This window comes from Epinephelus lanceolatus, chromosome 16 (genome assembly GCF_041903045.1).
Source record: "Epinephelus lanceolatus isolate andai-2023 chromosome 16, ASM4190304v1, whole genome shotgun sequence".
NCBI lineage: Eukaryota > Metazoa > Chordata > Actinopteri > Perciformes > Serranidae > Epinephelus > Epinephelus lanceolatus.
In genome coordinates this window covers 5,053,315-5,073,182 of record NC_135749.1, presented here as the reverse complement: position 1 = coordinate 5,073,182, position 19,868 = coordinate 5,053,315, and the positions used below count along the sequence as shown (strand labels likewise).

Below are 19,868 nucleotides of genomic sequence, written 5' to 3'. Positions count from 1 at the left end.
GGCTGCTTGCTATCTGCCTGCTGCTGTTTGACAATGACATGGAATTTCACAATAAAAGCATAGCCTAAAGATGATGATAAAGATTGATGTGTTCACTTTGCACCAATGACATTAGATTGTTGATCATTAAATTGATATGACGATCCAGAGCGATGGATCGTTACACCCCAACAAAAAACATCAGTAGATTTTGAAGCTCCAACCTGTTGAAGTCTAACAGGTATTTAGTCCAGAGTAAGATACGGCAGAAATTTAATCGAATCCCTGAGATGGCCTCAAATCTTCGTTAAGTTGGTCTCAGCTCTGGCTAAAACTTAATGCTCTGGGCACCAGCGGTTCACTGCTCCCACAGTAACAGCTACTCCTAATTGCTGGCTTTCATTTAAAATGAATGACTGTCGGCTGCTTTCGCCACACATGAATCTTTCAGTGCGAGTAACACCTCAGGCCAAATTTGAATCTAAAGCTAAAGTATCCACGTCCAGAGTTTAGAAGTGTAATCTTAATTGCTTTTGCTGGACAGGAAACATCTAATCTGCTTTCACTGTGAATGATCTACATTCTGATGTGTCAGTTTATGTCAGCCCATTATATTCAGCATCTGGTGCCTAATAGGCATATGATACACTGATGATCACCATAATTTTGAGTGCAGAAAAAAACCCTTCCTTTGCTTCATGTTTGTTATTCAGTCCTTTAAAAGTTGTGCACCTCCAAACAGATAAATCATCACAGTAGAACGCAGGGTAGTTACAAACCGTGGCTAACACAATCCTGTTGCAACTGAAGCATTGAGCCAAAAATAAATACCATGCCCTGGAATCACACTTGTGCTAAATTCACAGTTGTTGCATATTTGCAGTGATGAGACCAGTAACCTGACTGTAAACTAGCTTGGAGGGGGTGCCATGCTCTGCTTTGAAACTTTCATGTTGGGTTCTTTGAATGGCCTTTGATTACAGCCAGGAAAAGGATGCTGTAGGAAGTTTGCCACGGTGTTTGTGGGGATTGTTAATGCTTCCATTTCTGCTAAGACCTGAAAGAGTGAACCATAGATTGGTTTTTAAAGGGTCAGGATCAGAGGCAGACATGGCTCCACTGGCCATACACTGCACACTGCCTCAGTGATGGTTGTCAGCAGCAGACGAGAGCTGCTCTGATGCAAACACACAGAACATGAAAGTGTTTTGCCCCTATAGATATTTATGTATCCTGACAAATAGATCACAAACCGTTTCCATTCAGTTTCCTGTTTCTGCATAAAGCTCTGTTTGCTCAGAAGTATGTCAAAGTAGTATGATGAACCATTTAAACTTTCACGCCTTACTTAAAACTGAAATGTAAATGCTCCTTACTTTTTGTCTAAGAAAATACTGTTATACTGCAGCTACTGGACAAATTTTTCCATTGTAAAAAGAAGATAAAACTATTTTTGGAAATGTTAGTGCCAATTGTGTCTAAGCTCCAAGCTTCTGATCGGGCATTGTTCATGGCATCAGTTGAGAGCTGGCGTTGCTTAGAAACTCAACTTTCATGATGTGCTACTGACTGAAGCGGTGTTGCCAACTTAGCAATTTTCCCAATAGATTTAGTGACTTTTCAGACCATTCTAGCAACTTTATTTTATACTAAGCAACTAGCAATAAATTTAACGACTTACTGAGACCATCTGGGGAAAAAGTAAAAATATATTATAGTGTAAAACATTTCCATTAATGCTGCGTAGAATAAAGCCCAGTTTAGACCAAAGATTCATGACGAGGTATAACCGCTTTAGAATGTTGCAGAGAAAAGTTGCAGTGATGTGAATTGGCCAGTCTGAGCTCGATTCAAGCCAGCTGATGGTGTCACCTGGCACTGAGCTGGTCAAAACGCCAGCGACTGGTTGTAGAATGTAAGACTGGTCACTTGTTTCTATAGCCAGTCGGCTCGTAAAGTCCGCTGGCCAAGTCAAAATGACCGTAAATGGTTTCAGTCCTCATGGTGTGCAGGTGTTGGGCAGTGGGTTGCTGTTGTTGCTCACTACATGTGCCTATGCCCCGCCCACCCACACACATTCTCATTGACTGATTAATTAGTGCTGGTTATTTATATTATTGTGTCGTATTCATTGAATACAGTCCATCTGATGCTGGTTTTGTTAATGTTTTTTGCCGTGTCATCACTACCACAAATGCAGCTGTAGCCAGTATCTCACTATCACTATCCTCATTCATATTTTAAGAAGCTACAAATTATATTCAGCCACAAAATAAACCTGAAAAGCTGCAAATCAGAACAGAAGTACAGAGAGTTGTTGACTAGAGATGATATGTCTCATCTAGTTGCATTGTTGTGAACCAGTACGGCACATTGCAAGTAGCTGCCTGATTCAATTCATCACATCTTTGGTCTGAACTGGGCTTTACATTAGTCACAGTCCACAGCTCTCCCACCATCAGCACTGGGTCTCTTCCCTCTCTCCTTTTGCACCGTGCAGTAGGTGTGGGGCAGGCAAGGGGAGAGGAGACGCTGCTCGCTGTGGGAGTTGTATTGAGTTTCTATGGATATATTGATGCTCTCGCTCTCTGGATAGATTGCTGCAGGAATGAGTCCTAAAACCCAGAAATGAGTTTCATTTTAAAACTGCCAGTTCCCCTCGTCACAAAGTCAGTGGGTTTATTTTGAATTCGGTTTTTGGATAGGATCCTGAAATAAGGTCTAAGGTTAACACAGGTCTTAAAGATTTTTGTTCTATGATGTGACATATGTCAATACCCGATCTGTGAATTTGAAGCATTTACACACCTTAAGATAACAGTTGCTAACAAGTGGCTAAGTGAGACTGCAGAACGTCATTACGCTGAAAACAGCTGTACAGCCTTGTTAAGGTGGTGACCTTGAAGTCATGTGACTGCGGTGTAGTTTATAGCCTAACGTTAGCGTTTTACTTCTGGAGATCACATTTACGCTTCAAAAATCATGAAAGTGGTGCTCATTTTTGAAGATTATCTTGCTGAACAAAACTTAGTATCATAAACCTTTGTTTGCGCCAGAGTATCTGAAATCCAATGGAAAAATCCTGTCAGCCTTTTGTTAAGGGAACCAGGGTGACACTAGATTCTGGGTTTGCCTCCAAAAAAGTCATCCCTGTACCACTCTATAGGAAGCACAATATGGTGCTGTATTAGTATAAGCCATAGCTCTCATGCCAGTCAAATGTTTTGTTGAGGATTTTTCTATTGAATCTATTTCAGCAAAGTTTTAATGCTTCCACTAATGATGACATTACCAATATGCAAATGAGACCTTTATCTAGTGACTTTTGGAATGAGTGCTAACTTCTTTCATTGGAAAACATTTGACATTGACACATTAAATCCCTATATAGCATGTGAACATGAATACTGGGTATTTACCCCCTTTTTCACCATGTCCCCATAGTGTTAGTTTTGTGTTATTTATGTTTTATTCTGTCCCTTCCTAGCATCTACAAATATAGAGGACCCATTGTGCTGTTAAGTTTGTATTCCACTTGGAAAAAGGAAAGGAAGCAAGCTATGCTAACTGGCTTACATTCAGAAAATGGTGTTTGGAAAGTGAGAGCCAATAAGGAAGCCTCAGACAAGTTTGCATTTCCTAAAATACAGTTTCATAACTAAAATGTTTCGATCATAGCATCCACCTGCTTATATGACCATTTGTCATTGATTAAACCTGCTTAATTGCTTTGATTTACCTGAAGTATTTTGCTGAAGCCAGTCATACATACATCTGTTAAACATTGTAGTGAAGCCTTTAACTCTACACTGTCTCTGTAGGCCAATCTGCTCTCTGAAAGACCACCTGTCTCTCCCTTTTGTTTGACTGTGTCCAGCTATCTTAATATTGTCACTGTACTGACAGAAAATAGACCTCCTTTCAAATCCCTAGAAGCCGTCACAAAGGCAAGGCCCAATAAATTGTAACAGTTAGCGCTCATGGGAGATAGCGACGGGGAAAACGCCATTAGAGGAGAAGCATTTGAAAAAAAGCAATTTGTGTTGAGATGAAATCTTAAATTGTGTGTTGCTGACACTTGGGGAACAAACAAAACCTCTGTCTTATTTGTATCCTACCCTGTAATTTGTCGGTGCCCCGTGGGGTCATTCTTATTTAAATTTAATTCTGGAAATGGAATTGGAGGACAACCAAAAGTAGCTTTTCCTTTTTTTAAAATTTCCAAACTAGCCTTCCCTCAGGCACTGTTACCTTCTACCTTTACCAAGGCGCTGTGTGGCTGTCCAAATAACCAAACAATGAGGCTTTAATGAGCCTGGCTTGATGCCAATAATGATCCTGGCTCTTTCCCCAAGAGAATGTCCGCAGACATTAATCCCATTTTTCCCTCAGCTATGTGCTGCTAATGAGTCAATGGACGAGAGGCTGCAGATTCTCTGTGGCAGTATTCACCTCAGTATTCCATTGATCTGATGGTTGTCAATTGGCTAACCTGCTCTAAACGATCGGTAACCTTGGGGCGGTTCAAATTATGAGCTGCTCAAGACAAGACAAAACAGATGAGCTGGTGGAAGTGGCACTTTTGTTTTCAGTACCTGGCAGCAGAGACAGAGAGACAGATTAACCTTGTTGTATTTGGCTCTGGATTGTTTCCTCAAGGTAGAAATTTCATGTGACGAGTTTATTACCCTCCCCCAGACATTATTCCATCAGCAGGGGTGATCATAATCAATCACACCCTTTTCAATATATCATTTATTACCATTGCCTGGCAGTAATGACTACCCTGGTGAATGCTAATAATGTTGATGTTTCAGTTTTGACTTTAGAGTACACAAGAGTTGTTGATGTACCTCTATGGGAAATTTGAGCCTCCTTATTTTAATGTCCACTTGCTGCATTGTTGCAACAACCCATTTTCTTTTAATAGCTCCTGATTTTTGATGAGGCATTCTGAGTTAACTGGTCAGGCTGCAGGTTGCCTCTCATTTTTACATCAGCGGCACTTTTGAGTTTTGCACATAGCGCACCTGACCAAATATCAGATGGACTACACCATTTCACAATATCTGCAGGGGGGGTGGGAGCATCAGATGGCATGATTAAATGTGTTTTAGTGATAAAAATACATTTATGTATCATGTAAATACATATAACTTGTATTTTCAGTAATATAAGTCAATAAGTAAATTGTTGTACTTGATGCTATTCAAGGGTCAGCCATAGACCTTTCCATGGGTCCCCCTTGGCCATATGCTGGGGTCATCTGTACCCTTTCACCCCCTCACTGCAAACCCCCTTTAGCACTGTTAACTGTATCATTACTGTTAGCTCTGCTATCAAGGTTAGCAGCGTTAGCAGTGTAAGCAAGGGTAGTGGTACTAACATAGTTAACAGTGCTAAAGGGTTTTGTTGGGGGGGGTCAGACGATGGCCACCATGCTTCTGTAGCAACGCAGCATTACCAGTGGTAATCGCCGATCCGGGTACTGCTCAGTGCAGAGGGGCCCAAGCTAGCTAACCAGTGGAGACCAGGCGGGTAGTGGGCACCATATTTTAGCATGTTAATGTGGCTCACCGCCTGTCTCTCAGCCAACAGAAAACAAAATCAAAGGCAGCAAAACATTTACAAGACAAAACATTAAAATTTCACCATGTTTAAATGGATAGTGCGTTGAAATGCTGCACTGAACCTCAGTAAGTCACTCGAGTGCCGGACTAAAAGGAAGGAGCCTCTCGTATTTCATGGCTTTTTGTTAAAAGTAGTCGGTTGGTTACTGGCTAATGGGTGTTGAGCTATCAAAAACCAAAATTGACATCCCTGCGTAGCGCAAAGACTGGAAACGGAAATGACAAACCTGGCTTTGTCCAAAGGTAACAAAATCAGCCTACCAGCACCTTCAAAGTCTCACTAGTTAATACATTAAATCTTGCATAAAAGAAGGGGAAGTATTTCTTTTTTTACTTTTGGACAGAGCCAGGCTTGTTTACAGATTTTGTGCAAAGAAGATCATTTGCTTGCTGTGGCTTCATATTTACCGTACAGACATAAGAGTGGCGTCAATTTATCGAATTTAACATTTCAGAAAATGTCAAACTTTCTTTTAAAAACCTTTTATTGGTAAGTCTCTAGTTGCTTAAATGGCACGTTGTTAACTGTTGGCTCCAAGTTTAATCACCTTCCAAGATTACAGTACAGTATGTGACCCAATTATTTAGAGAAGGGAAACCACTTTCCAGTTATAATTAGATGCTTAATTGGAATCTGCAGTGTATCCAGGGAATAGGCTAATGCCAGTGGTTCCTCCTCATGATACTTTAAGCAGATATTATCCATTAAATAACATTTCATTGGGTCTGTTGCATGATTATATACAAATGAAAGTTATGTAATGAAATTTGCCAGAAGTTAGCGATGTTAGCTCCGATTTGGTGGACGACATATTTTACAAAATAATGAAAAGCCCAAACTAATTGGTATTCAGTGGAAGGAGAGAAAGTAATTAATCTTATCTTCACTTTAGAGTAGTTGATATGCAAAGTCCCAGGGTATTTTTGGCAGTTATGGAATGAATGTATGGATGCTGTAAGATGTTAAAACGTAAACTACAAAACTAAAAGAAGCATTGACTGTTTTGGTGTGTGACATGCTGAGTGACAAACAAGTCCCGTGACCTGGTCCTGTCCAAAACTTAAAACAAAATCTCACCGAAGCTCCTTTTTAAAAAAAACACAGGTGGACGACATCTTAGGCGAGGAAAGCGACAATGAAAGTGAGGGCCGAGGGAAGGAGAAGCCGGGTAATGAGGAGGCGGAGGACGAAGAGGAGCGGGAGCAGCGCCGGCAGCAGCAGCGGCCAGGAGCTGGACAGATAGCAGCAGGAGGGCTCGGGCCTCAGGCAATGAGAGTGGATGAGAAGATCCAGACGGCATCAAGGGAGGCCAGTGTGCCGGGTAGTGTGCCAAGGTGAGACACAGAGCTCCACTACAAAATCCACCTTTCTATCTAGTATAGTCAATCCTTTTTTGTGTCTTGACTGCAAGTGCAGCTCTCCCCTCTCTGTCCTAAGCCCCTCCCACCAGACAATTACGGACATTTGCTTCATACAGTAACCCAGTGTTTAAAACACATCCAGTTGCACACAGGGCATTCACTCAGCCCCTCCTTGCCCCCTCTTTCTCTCTTTCTTTTTATAAGGCAACAGATTAGACAAGAATTAGCTGCTAGCCACCGCACAGTCTCACCTCGTTACCCTCCGCTGTGGTTTGCTTTCCTAGGAGGAGAGCCGGCAGCAGCTCGGTAGACAGACCTTCATTCAGCAGCTGTACTGGTCTGAATTGTGCAAGCGCAAACACCCCAGTGCTGGGTGTCACAGCAGGCTGGTGGCCAGAAGCAGTGCCAAGTCTGAGTTATGTAACAGCAGCAACAGAAAGTTTGCTGATCCAACAGAGAGTCGAGGCTGACCTGTCCCCCATAGCTGGGGTTTGCGCTGACTGCTGACTCTGGATCTGTCTGTCTCTGGAGCTGCTGCCCGCTCCTCTACAAGCGAGGTGGTCTGCAGCTGCAGGTAGTGAGGCGGAGACACGCTTTGATTTGAGGCTAACATTAGCTACATAAACCTGAACTTGATGCTGCAACATTGAGCCTTTGGCTCTGGGTAGTAGAAAGCAAAATTTTCTCTTCATCTCTGAACTGCTTTTCCAATATTGACACGTGTTTTATTTCGTTGATTGTAGGCAGTAGTTGCCAATGCTGGAATAGCAATTTTCTCTGCCATTGAATCAGGCATTCACCAAAAGGGTGCATGCACAACAGCCAATAGGAACGCCCTCTCTCTGAAAGTTTCCCGTCATGGCCTAGATTTCCTAAAGCTTGAAAACAGAGTCAGAGAGGAGGTGAAGTCTAGTTTTCTCTCCATTTGAGTCACAATATGCTCAGTTTATTGTAGGATTTTCACTCAGTGATGCTAAAATAAATCCGCCTATCCCAGCTTTAAGTGAAATGTGGTGGCATGGATATCACATATATCCCTTTTTTCTCTATCTCTTTCGCCCAAATATTTACTGTTAGTGTTCCTTTTATCAGTTCCTCAGTGTCATCACATTTGGCTCTCTCCTCTTTCACTGCTGATCCTCTCCATCTTGCACAAACACCTCTGGGTGAGAAGGATGCTTAACTTAAATTGCATTTGGCAAGAATGGAAATCCATTGAGAATCTGTGCAAATGTACTGTATATTTCCTGGTTTTACTTTTCCAATCACTATTATCATAACACGCCACTTCATCAGCACCGCAATGCTGAAGCCAGACAGTCTGGTCTGTTGCCATGGAGACAAATGCCAAACAGACAGCAGGCAGTCGCAGAGTTCTGAACACATCAGAGCCTCTTATTGCTGGAGGATGGGCCTGAGCTGAGCCGAGCCGTCGCACTGCCAAGATTCAGTCAGCCCTGATGGGTTATTTCTTTGCCTTTCGTGTGTCATATTTCTCTGTGCATGCATTTGAATTTTTACAGACATTTTCAAAGTTCTGTAACAAATGTTGAAAACATCAATATATTAAACATCATTAAATAGACCCAGAAACTTTATAGTCCAGATCAGAGTCAAATATAGTATCATTCACAGCTGTCACTGGCTGTATTTACTCAAACCTAATCCTCTGATTTCCACAGTAACTGCTTTGGTGTATCTGCAACTTTGCACAACACAATATGATCTCTAATTTCCATATATTTTTAGCATGCTTGGAATCCTATTTGGGTTGCTGTTGTCATGTTTACAGCACTATGTGATGCCTTTAGATATGACACACCTGCTGTTTTTATGAAGGGCAGATCTGTATCAGTGCTTTCTGTGTAGTGTTATCTGGATCAGCAAGATCATGTAGTTGCAGCTCGTTTACTGATGTTAAGTTCAACCCTCAGATATGTCTTTGGACCACTGCTATGCCTTAGTAATGCTTCTGACACATGTTTAAGGGATCCTGAGGATTAACGTTAACATCATTGCCACTGCTGTTGGTTGGTTGTGTTGCTTTGCGGTGCATACACAAGTTCTCATGCACTCTTAGCATATGATTTGTTCTCTCCTGCGTCCACATGGTTGATGAGGGATAATTTTCATTGTGCCCCTCTACTGTCGCAACTTTCAGTAAGGTTTTTCACAGGCTGCTGCTGCAGGGTGCACACGTAGCGGCTATCAAAAGTTGAGGCTGGCTGTCAGTTTGAGGAGCACTTGATTTGATGTGCAACAGAGTTTTCTGTGAGCAGAGCTTGCATTTTAAATGGCAGTATCACAGTTGATCATGTTCATTTAAAGGGAAATTTCGGTTTATTTCAACCTGTCTCCTATCATCCTAAATTTGTTTCAAGTGACTAGTGACATAGAAATAATAGTTAGCATGTTAGCCGTTAGCCTAGATACAGCCGTAGCGTCAGACCTGTTAAAACGTAAGTGAATGGGCAACCTTCAAGTGCAAAGTTAGTCCACTAAACAAGCTTTTTTTCCACAAAGACCGCCTCATATCGTTAGGATAAATGTCAGAGAACATATAGAAAACGACATGTAAACGTGTTGTCTTACCTTACCGGTGTGCTGCCATGTTTGTTTACCATTTAGCTGTGCTTTCCAAAGTGCGGCTGAAATATCGCAAGAACAAGCAGTGAGAACAAGCAGCGATCTCATAGCATGCCTGAACAAGCAGCAACAGCTGGGAGGCAGAACCGGACAGTAGCCTGAAAAGTTCATTGATTTATTTTATGAAAGATTTATAGAATAATGGCTGACTTTTTGCCAGACTTCGACTTTGTGGAGGAGGAATTTGATTTTGCAGAGTTTGATGGCCGCCCTTATTTATTTGAGCCAGAATACACTGACAAAGAGCTTCGTGAAATTGAAGAACGCAGGAGGAGAGAGAGAGAGGTGCAACAGGTGTAGCTCTGGAGATTGGTGGTGTACCTGTGAATGCTGTGCCCCAGTGCCCACAGAAGAGGAATGCCTCTGTTGCAAGGAATGGGACCAGTTGCAGCCTTATTTTCAAGGTCTGGATGTGACCGAGGACGAGACACCTCCACCTGGAGTAGTATCCAGCTGGGCTTTATCTAGAGCTGGCGAGATATATTGCGGCAGCTCTTTGGAAAGCAGAGCTAAATGGTAAACAAACATGGCAGCACACCGGTAAGGTAAGACAACATGTTTACATGTCATTTTCTATATGTTCTCTGACATTTATCCTAACGATATGAGGCGGTCTTTGTGGAAAAAAGCTTGTTTAGTGGACTAACTTTGCACTTGAAGGTTGCCCGTTCACTTACGTTTTAACAGGTCTGACGCTACTATGCGCCCCGGCTGTATCTAGGCTAATGACTAACATGCTAACTATTATTTTTATGTCACTAGTCACTTGAAACAAATTTAGGACGATAGGAGACAGGTTGAAATAAACCGAAATTTCCCTTTAATTGTGGGAAGCCAAAATTGTGGTTGTGATTAATGTACAATTAATTGTGCAGCTCTAATTACTATACTGTAAATGTGTGCATCAATTTCCTGCATTATAAGGTCTAGATTTGCAGGGAAATTATGCGCAGTACCCACAATCCTGTGCTAAAACCATTATGTGTTTAGTTACACACCTGTGTTTGACAAGTCCAAGTGTTTGCTGTTAAAAAAAAAAAAAAAAAAAAAAATCTATTCAGCTTCAAAACTTAAGTTTTACCAGGTTGATCACAGCCTTGTCTGAGCTTCTCAGATAATATCCCTAATGTTGAACCACTGCACTCTGTCTGTATGTCCATGTTCAGCCTCACTGCTCTGACTGTCAGAGCTAAATAAAAACAGAGGTGCCTTGTTTGTGGTGTTTTTCCAATCTCTGTCTTGATGGTCGTGGTTGTGGCTCTGTATCCAGGGCTGCACAGGCCTCAGCAGGCAGCAGCATGGTGATTTTTTTTCCTTGTCGTTTCCTTCTTTCGGACATGTCAGTCCTGGTCTGACACCTTTGGTTGCTGCTAATGAGTCAAGCCTGAAATACACTGTTCACTGTGTTGCTGAATTGCTGGTGAAAACCTCTGGGGGTCCATCTCCAGTTGGTGCAGTGGTGCAGAGAAGCGACACATGATTTGACATCCTGACACAAAGGTTGTAAGTCTGATTCTGAAAGTGGGCTTAAATTGGCAGGTAGGTCTCTGGGTCCATCCTCAGAGCGACACCAGTGACATAGTCTAATTCTATCACAACTTACCTGGCCATGACTCCCCTCTGTGACCCCTGTCTTTCTCTTATGTCTGTATTTTTAGCCACTATGATGCCCTGACAACTCGGTATAGTTGTATGTTGTGAAGAATGTTCATGTTGCAGGAATATGCTTTATAAGATAAACATTTACATTTTGAATGCACTCCTCTGCATCAGCCTGACTATCTTCCATCTTTTTCTTTCGGTCCTTTCTGTTATCTCTCATGAAGAGAGAGCAAGAAATTGCTTTTGGTTGTGTTTTTCTTTTTAATTTCTTTAATCCGTAACATGTTTTAATCAATGCTCAGCAACAAACATCAGCAACATTCACCTATTTGGTTACACAGCACATTATTTTTTGATTAGACACTTACATCTCGTGCCTTGGCTCTGCTCTAACTCAAGCATTTCCCTGTGTAACCATAGAACTGCCGTCTTTGCATGCTATAGGAGCAACATAAAAATTAAATATTTAAAAGCAGAAAATACATGATTGTAAGCATGTTGTACAATTATACAAGCTATTTTAAACCACAAAGGGTGCTCAGAAGGCATACTGTAACTAAAAATATCTTCTTTTCCCTCCATCAGTTACTCATCCCCTATAGCCTGGAATGAAGGTCAAATAAAGTTGTATTTCTTAAAGGCAAATAGAGCGTACAAAAGTAGTAGTGTTTTAAAAGGGTACTCCAGCAATTAACTATTGCATTTCTACCTCGTTGGAGGACTCACAAGGGACAGATGAAAAAAAAAAAAAATCCTCCCAAACTGAAGTAGCATAGCCCGCAATATCCTGACTTTTTTCTCCAGTGTGGGTCAAGCTTAAAAAAAAATGCTGGATCCTACATTTTCCATTATGCCACCTAATGGCGTCTTTCTTAAGATTCCCCATGTGTCTCCTGTTTGCCCACTTCTTTCAAACATCCCACACCCCCAGTTTGTAACACAGACTTCCTGTTAAAGAGTGTATGTCTGTAGCCCAAGCTACAATAACAGTAGTATTGCTCATGACAAACTTAGTGTGTAAAGATAAGGTTAAATTGTAATAAAAACTTGAAGTGAAAGGATGTTACAGAAGGTGTGTAACGATATAGGGAAGTCACGTTTGGTTCACACTCCAGTTTAGGAGTCACGGTTCAGTGTTAATTCAGTGCAGCAGACAAAAAAACCCCAAATGAATACGAACACGTGTCTTTTTATATTTATTCTTTGTTTCGAACAGAGAGTATTGCAAGTGTCAAAAACAGGCACAATCCCCTTGCTGAAGACAGAGGTAGCATTTTGCCGACAAGCAGCTTTGGTAAACTATCTTCATTATAAGAACTACAAAAGTGCCCTTAGTGCAACCAAAATCTTTTCACATGGAGGTCCCTGAAGCGACGTCTTTTGAAATGGGGTTCAGTGACCTAATATGGATCAATTTAGGGGCCCTTGACCTGAAAAAAGTTGAGAAGCACTGCTCTAGACAACGTACATGAAGCAGCTGCGCCTGATGGAATCGTCCCTCCTGGCTCCCTTATGGCCAAGTTGGTGATGAAGATAACAAAGAAGGAGACTAATTCATCCCGTATAGTGCCTAACATTAGTGGATCATAACATATCGGGTATGGAATTAAAGGGATAGTGCACCCAAAAATGAAATTTCAGCCATTATCTACTCACCCATATGCTCAGGTGAAGTTTTAGAGTCCTCACATCACTTGTGGAGATTTTGTGGTTTCAATTATGTGTTTTTGGACGTTTGAATCTGGGGCGCCGTCAGCCTCCATTAGGTGGAGTAGTGTTGCTGCCCCCTCTCCCCTTGGATCTCCACAAGTGTTGTGAGGACTCTAAAACTTCACCTGGGCCTCCCTCAGCATATGGGTGAGTAGATAATGGCTGAATTTCCATCTGTGGGTGCACTATCCCTTTAATATGCAGATGCTCCGATTCAACAGGAGACTAAACTTTTCTATGTATGTTATTTTTTGAGGCCAAAATGTGGCCTTTGACTGACTAGGTAAGACTTGTTGTTTTTAGCAAAGCCAATTGCCAGAGATGCCTTTTGCTCGATGCTTATGCTCGTGATTTTGTTGGCCACTGGCAGCGCCTATCAACCACAAGAGGTCCTTGAACATACAATCATATATGTACACACAAAATATTAGGCTGATTGGTGCAGTAGTATGAGATTAGCCATGGACAGACAGATAGACACACACACACGACCAAACCCATTACAAGAAACATTTCAGACACTGCTTTACTGTACAAACACTGAACAGACACTTTCCCAGAAGGCAACAGGTCACAATAGGCTATAAATCTGAAAAGCATCTCTTATGATATGAAACTGTAGACACCACATAGAGAAATACAAAATGAAACTAGCACATTGGCTATATTTAAACATTCAAAGCACCCAAACATATATCATCTTGGTGATCAGCACATCTGGGTGATGCTAATGAATGTGCACTAGCATGTCGGATGTGTTTCCATTCACATTCCCTACAACGCTGGTGCAACACAGACACACCATCCTCATCTAACATACACCTCTCTCTGTTGCTCTTGTAGCTGACTGGGATCCTGCAGGCGGGTCTTCCAGCTCCAGCGTTTCATTTGCGCTTGCCATATTGTGACTGACTCACACGCCAATAAGCTTGTCCTGCTAACCTCTGCATATGTAACTAACAGCATATGACTAAAAGTTTACGGGCAGAACTCGGGCTTTGGTTCCACATTACGCACATCAATCTATATACCGTTTATCCTGCGTGGGCTGCGTAATCGGGGCCATGTCATGAAGACACATTCATATTCAACAGCAATCAAAGAGTATCAGATAAAACTTTCATATCACAACAGTTATGGAATGTGAAAGCGGAGTTTTGTACTGTATTTCTAACTCTAGTACCTTGAATGTTCTCACAGTGGGAAGCACACAAAGGATCAACAAAGGTGATAAACCCTGTTTTGTAGAGGTTAAAAAAAACATGTCTGCCAGACTGCATTAATGTAATTTTCCTACCTGACAGAGAAAGGAATTTGACTGTATTTTTGCCCAGTAGGCCATTAAAGGCAATTTAAGATTTAACAGAAGAAGGCTTCCTGATTTAGACGTGACTCTGTGGGACCTCCACTCCTTCTGGAGCTGGCTTAATAGTTGCCATTCTGTCAGTCTCCATCCCTGGCTTCACCGCTTTCTTCCATTTGGCACAAAATAGACATACGTCTGTTGCTAAGATACTGTAGTGATGTGAATGTCTCTGTTTTGTTCTCGCCATCATTCAGTATCTGCTCCTGTCTTTCTTTCTTTTAAAAACAGCGTTGCTCTTATTTCGGTTCTGTTTCTGTGTTTTCTGCATAGGCTGCTACCTGCATGCAAATAACAACATCTTGATTATTTTTTTACCTTATTTTTTCCAGTTTAGATCCATCCTACAAAGCAGCATAACAAAAGATACAATTAGGCAGTAAGGTGATGCAAAGATGATTTATGTCCCTGCACATTGTGAAAAGGCTCGGTCATATTTGCAGACCGTTCTTAGCTCCTGTAGCTTTGTTGCACCATACTGTGTGCCCAACAAATCGTTTCACTCGGATAATTACATGCCCAGTCCTCTTTAAGATTCATGAATGCATGGTGGGCTAGAAAAACTTCTTTGGACTTGACTTTTTTGATTGTTTGCCAATTTTAAAGCCTCTGTTTTAATATATTGTAACCTTGTTAATGAGGATGGAGGGAGCTCCTGTGTAGATCAGGTTGTGTGTATGAAAGAGGGAGCAGCATGTGTGTGGTTAGTCAGTGTCCTTGATCATTATGATCAAGTCAATATTTTGTCCATCCTAATCCTGAAAGTTTAAAACCATTTATCAGCAGAATAATGGGATTAAAAGGTCCTGTGTGTCGTGCTTGGTCTCAGAATGGGACTGTTTTTGTTGACCTTGTTCTTGAGTCTCACTTTCATCTTGGACTTGTCTGTGTTCAGTCTAAATCCTTGAGAGGTTTTGACAGCCTTTATGTAACTGAAGTAAGCACATTTATTTGATAATATAGTGCCTCTTACAGAGCAAGGTCAACAAATGCTTCACACGAGTAAAGCAGTGAAAAATAGGACCATAAAATAAAAAGAAACTAGCAATAAAACATGAGTGGCAATGCAGTATGTACACGGTTGAGCAATGATATTGTTTTACATATACATGAAGGATTTCAATCAAATTTTAAGCTAGAAGGGGACTCGGAGAGTGCTGACCTCCACCAAGGCCAAATGCTCCATCTGCAATATTAATGAATGTGAACTATCATTTGTGTTTCTGCCCTCTGATTTGGATCCGCTCCAAAATGTAATTGGTCCTGCCTTAGCTTACGCTACATCCCTCCCATCCTGCTGACAAACAAACAAACAAACAAACCAAAAGCTACCAAAAGTAGCTATGCAAGGTTTTGTTTAATGCACATTGTTTTTTTTTGTTTAGTTCAATGCATAATGCACAACACTAGAAGCATGCTGGTTTAAAAACTCTTAGCTTGAAACCTGTACCCTACCAATCTATTTGTTTTGTCAGAACCTAGCAGCAACCTTCAGGGCTGGAAAATAAAGCCAGCGCGGAAGTGCCAAAAACTGCAGTGCCTTTAATGGCCACTAGGCTGGTTCCCCATAGACCCCCATGTTAAAATGCCCAACTTTACAGCAGAAATAAGTGATAGCATTGGTTAGGTAATATAACCATGGTATAACCCCAGATTCAGAGAGTATAGGCATAGCCAATGTGTAGCTGTAGCTATATCAGTGATTTCAGTTCATGAGGGTCAACTCTGACATTTTGGTCACCTAAAAAAGTCTTGTTCAATGTTTGGTTGTACTATAAGACCCTCTAAGCAGTAGGATGTTCCGCTTTTCTGTTCAGTACATTTTATTTTGGTGGTTTTCAAGCCTGTTTTTTGCATTAGCATTAGCATTGTCACAGTTAACCATAGCTGTAAATCCACTGTGCTAGCATTAGATTTATCTCCCATCCTTGTCCAAATGTGTCATGTCTGGCTCCACAAATCCAAGATGGCAATGGCCAAAATGCCCAACTTGAGGCTTCAAAACGGGAGTCCACAAACCAATGGATGATGCCACTGCGAACATTTGTGTTGATTTATCAAAGTTTAATACGTATTCCTATTTGTTGTAATCGGGATTCTTTTAGTTGTTTCTCCTTGAGGCTGTCTAGAAGCCAATTTATCTTAACGTATTTGATGTGACGGACCTCTAGTTGGAAACAAATGCTCATCAGGGTGCTTTGTCGTACCCCACAAAGCTCCCCTTGCAAGACTAGAAAAAACTCAGAGTATTTAGGAATGAAGTATGTTGCAGACAGAGATGTTGCTAATGTGTTCCAAGCATAAAGCTCTTCATTAATGTCTCCTCTAATTAGCTGCTGAGCAAAAAGATTTTACCAACCTTGTTCAGTCATAATAAGTCTTGACTTGGCTTGACCCCGCCCATCTTTACTTTTCTTCTGTTGTCCTCATGTCTGTGCTCCTTGGCACTGAATTGCTGTAATGCTGTTAGACGCATCTCTGTAACTCAGGAATGGGGAAAATTTCCAGCAGGCTGGTATTTCAGCCCACTTGTGGATGCGTCGGTGGTCATTAGCTGTTAGCCTGGATTGATGTGAAAGATTTATGGCGAGCAGTGACACTCAGGGCTCTAAGAGATTTAAGAATTAACATGGAGGTTGCAGGGTGGATATCAAAGGTGGATGAACTTTCATCTCCCTCCAGCTTACAGACACTCTTGTCACATCCCCGTTGAGGCAGTGCAGTTACAGTTGCAGGCCGTTGCTGTAGTGCACTTGTCGGGCTGAAGTGGTTAGATTTTTGTGGCAGAGTAAGTGCCTAAATTAAAATGTTACGTTTTTCACATTATAGAGGTTGCAGACACTTTTTTCTTTTGCCTACATCTCATTATGTTTCTCATACAACAGCTGTCAGTCATCAGAAATCTCGGGCCATAGCATTTCAGCTTTTAAATATAAGCAGTCTTTTTTATTTTTTATTTTATATTAGATTATTTTTAACCATAGGGCAGCTGAAGATGGACAAGAAAAGTAGAAGAGAGTGGGGGGATGACATGCAGCAAAGGGCTGCGCGTCGGAATCAAGCCCAGGCTGCTGCAAAGGACTCATGGGGCGCACACTCTACCAGGTGAACGAGAGTTCGCCCCAGTTTAAGGCTTCTTATATTAAGTTATTCTTAAAATGATGTGAACAATATGAATAATTGATACATCTTCCTGGTAGGAACTGCAACACTGAATGGTGCATGTAACAAGGCATATGTGGGGCTTTTAGTAAAGGCTGGGTACAATTTTTTTCATCTCACCTTGGGTTTGGAGCATTACTGATCACCTTATTGTTTTAACCACGGCTTATAATGTCCTTAAAATCTGAATTTCTACAAAAGCCCTGAAAGGACAGGTGATTATTTTATTTTCCAAAACCTAAGTTTGTCTCCTACAACCCAGACAAGACGTTATCTCCTCTGTTGAAAATAAATTTTTAGGCTGTCGAAAAGGGCCTTGAAAGTTAGGCCAAATGCAGCATGAACAAAAGGTTTTACCTTTTCAGTTAACTAACTAATGTTCGCTGTAAAACCTGATGGAACTGTGCAGCTGTGCAGACAGGATTCTATTTTATATGCACAAGAACAACCCACCCGCAATGTCAACGCTACCACAAGCGCACATATGCAGTCTGCTCTGTGACTGAATGAATGAGCAAGAAAAAGAGAGATTGATTCACACCACTGTAAAACTCTAATTAGCCTAACGCACGCAGTTCAAATATCAAATACCAGCCCACAGGCCAGGTTTACACATTTATCATTGCTGCTCTCATACAGTAGCAACAGCATTCTGATTAATAGGGCATGGGTTGCAGGTGGATGACATAACACATAGGGCTAAGGGATGTAACAACTATATACAATACATCAATATATTTTGAAGCACGATATAGATTGAGACAATATGGTTTATATTGATAAGGGTTAAGCTGCGTTACGTAACACTCTTCTTCCAAAAAGCCATGCCAGTGTGCATCTTTCCTCTCTCACACTCCTCACAGCTCCGCCCCACTCAGTCACTCACAAGTTCTCCATCAACACTCAGAGAGACACAGAGCTGCTCCTCTGTTTAATCTGTCTGTTCATTAGTCTACAGTGTGACACCGGTGTATATGCTGCACGTGTTGCGCTAAATCAGTCTGTGACAGAGCTGCTTGATTGCGTCAGGTGAGCGTTTGTTTGCTAGGTTGTGTGTGAGGTGGATCAAAGCGCATTGCCATTCTTCTCAGTAGTTGTAGTCTTTTGTGTAACGCTGAGACAGGGCCTGGATGCAGGCGACAGATGTGTTTAGAAAAATGCAGCGACAACACAGACCTTTCATATACAAGATGTATATAAAGAGGACAAATGTCTCCTGCTCGTCGTCTCCCTCAGCCTCTCTGTTGATGCTGTGTGCATAAATAAAATTAATAGCCTAAATAAATTAAGATATTGACATCATTTTCCAGCACCAGATTCATTTGAAAGGCCAACAGATGGAAAACAACTTTTTAACTCCGCCCACAAAGATTTTTAATTGTTCTAAATTGTTCTAAACTACAACGTATTTAGATTGTTAGGGATTATTTAATGCTGCATTCAGTTGATTAGGAGGAAATCCTGAGACAGCACACTGCAGACTGACTCTGGAACTGAAGCCAAACAACAAACGCATGTTTCCAGTTGTGGATTAGCGAGTGGAACTTGTGGAGCCAAGTGATGCATGGCTCAGGGATTAACTCCTAACTACTGCTACACTTTCACTACCAAGATTATCACAGTTGAACGTGTCCATGAGTCGTGTCTGTCTGCAGATACACACTGTCAGTGTCACAGTCGACAGATTCAACTGATTGAGGGATTTAGCATTTTTGATTTCTGTTTGATAAATAATCAGCTTTAATGAGAACAGAAAATGCCAAAATTCCTCAGAAATCACTGTATACTCTGACCATTAACTTTGTCCATCCAGTACTCTCACTGCTAAACGTGTTATCCCACACACTGTCTGTTACGACAACTGCAGCAGTCAGACCTATTCACTGCTCAAACACATGTGCCGTTATCAGTTCTCACTATTAATTTCCTGCCTCTCTAGGTGATATGCATTCATTCAGAAGCTCCGTCGCTCCTCTGTGCTGCACTGTGTATTTATTTTGGAGTGAAAATGAAAGTGTGAAACGTGTCAGCTTGAGTGAGCACGTTATTATAACATTGCCAGAGCGGAAGGGATGGAGGACGGAGGATGGAGGAGGCAAATGGGTTGTAAAGTTATCCATTCAGGTTGTCAGACAGCAAAGTGTGAAATTCAAAATGTACTGCGTCTCCTTTGAGCCTCTTTTGTTGGATCTGATGTGAACCATTTTCCAGTAATGCACTTCATGCATGGACTCGTATGGATTTCTTATGTGTTTAGCTGCCTGTACAACATGGAAGTCATATATACATGTGGACAGACAAACCTGTGTTCAAAGCTTCAGTCTGGCAAGTTTGACAAAAATGAGTTTAGCCTCGCCATGTTAATGTTTACAACAGTAAGGCCTTATTAGACTGTTCTTTAATCATCAAGTAAC

At 41.5% G+C, this 19,868-nt stretch overlaps 1 protein-coding gene across 2 annotated transcripts in view; it reads left to right on the top strand.

Annotated features, from left to right (window-relative positions):
- Window positions 1-19,868, top strand: part of ctdp1 (CTD (carboxy-terminal domain, RNA polymerase II, polypeptide A) phosphatase, subunit 1) — a 107,073-nt gene that overhangs the window by 45,284 nt on the left and 41,921 nt on the right. For both annotated transcript variants that reach the window (XM_033637246.2, XM_033637245.2), the window contains exon 12: window positions 6,715-6,944. In XM_033637246.2, the coding sequence (XP_033493137.1) occupies window positions 6,715-6,944 (230 nt within the window). The remainder of the gene's footprint in view (window positions 1-6,714; window positions 6,945-19,868) is intronic.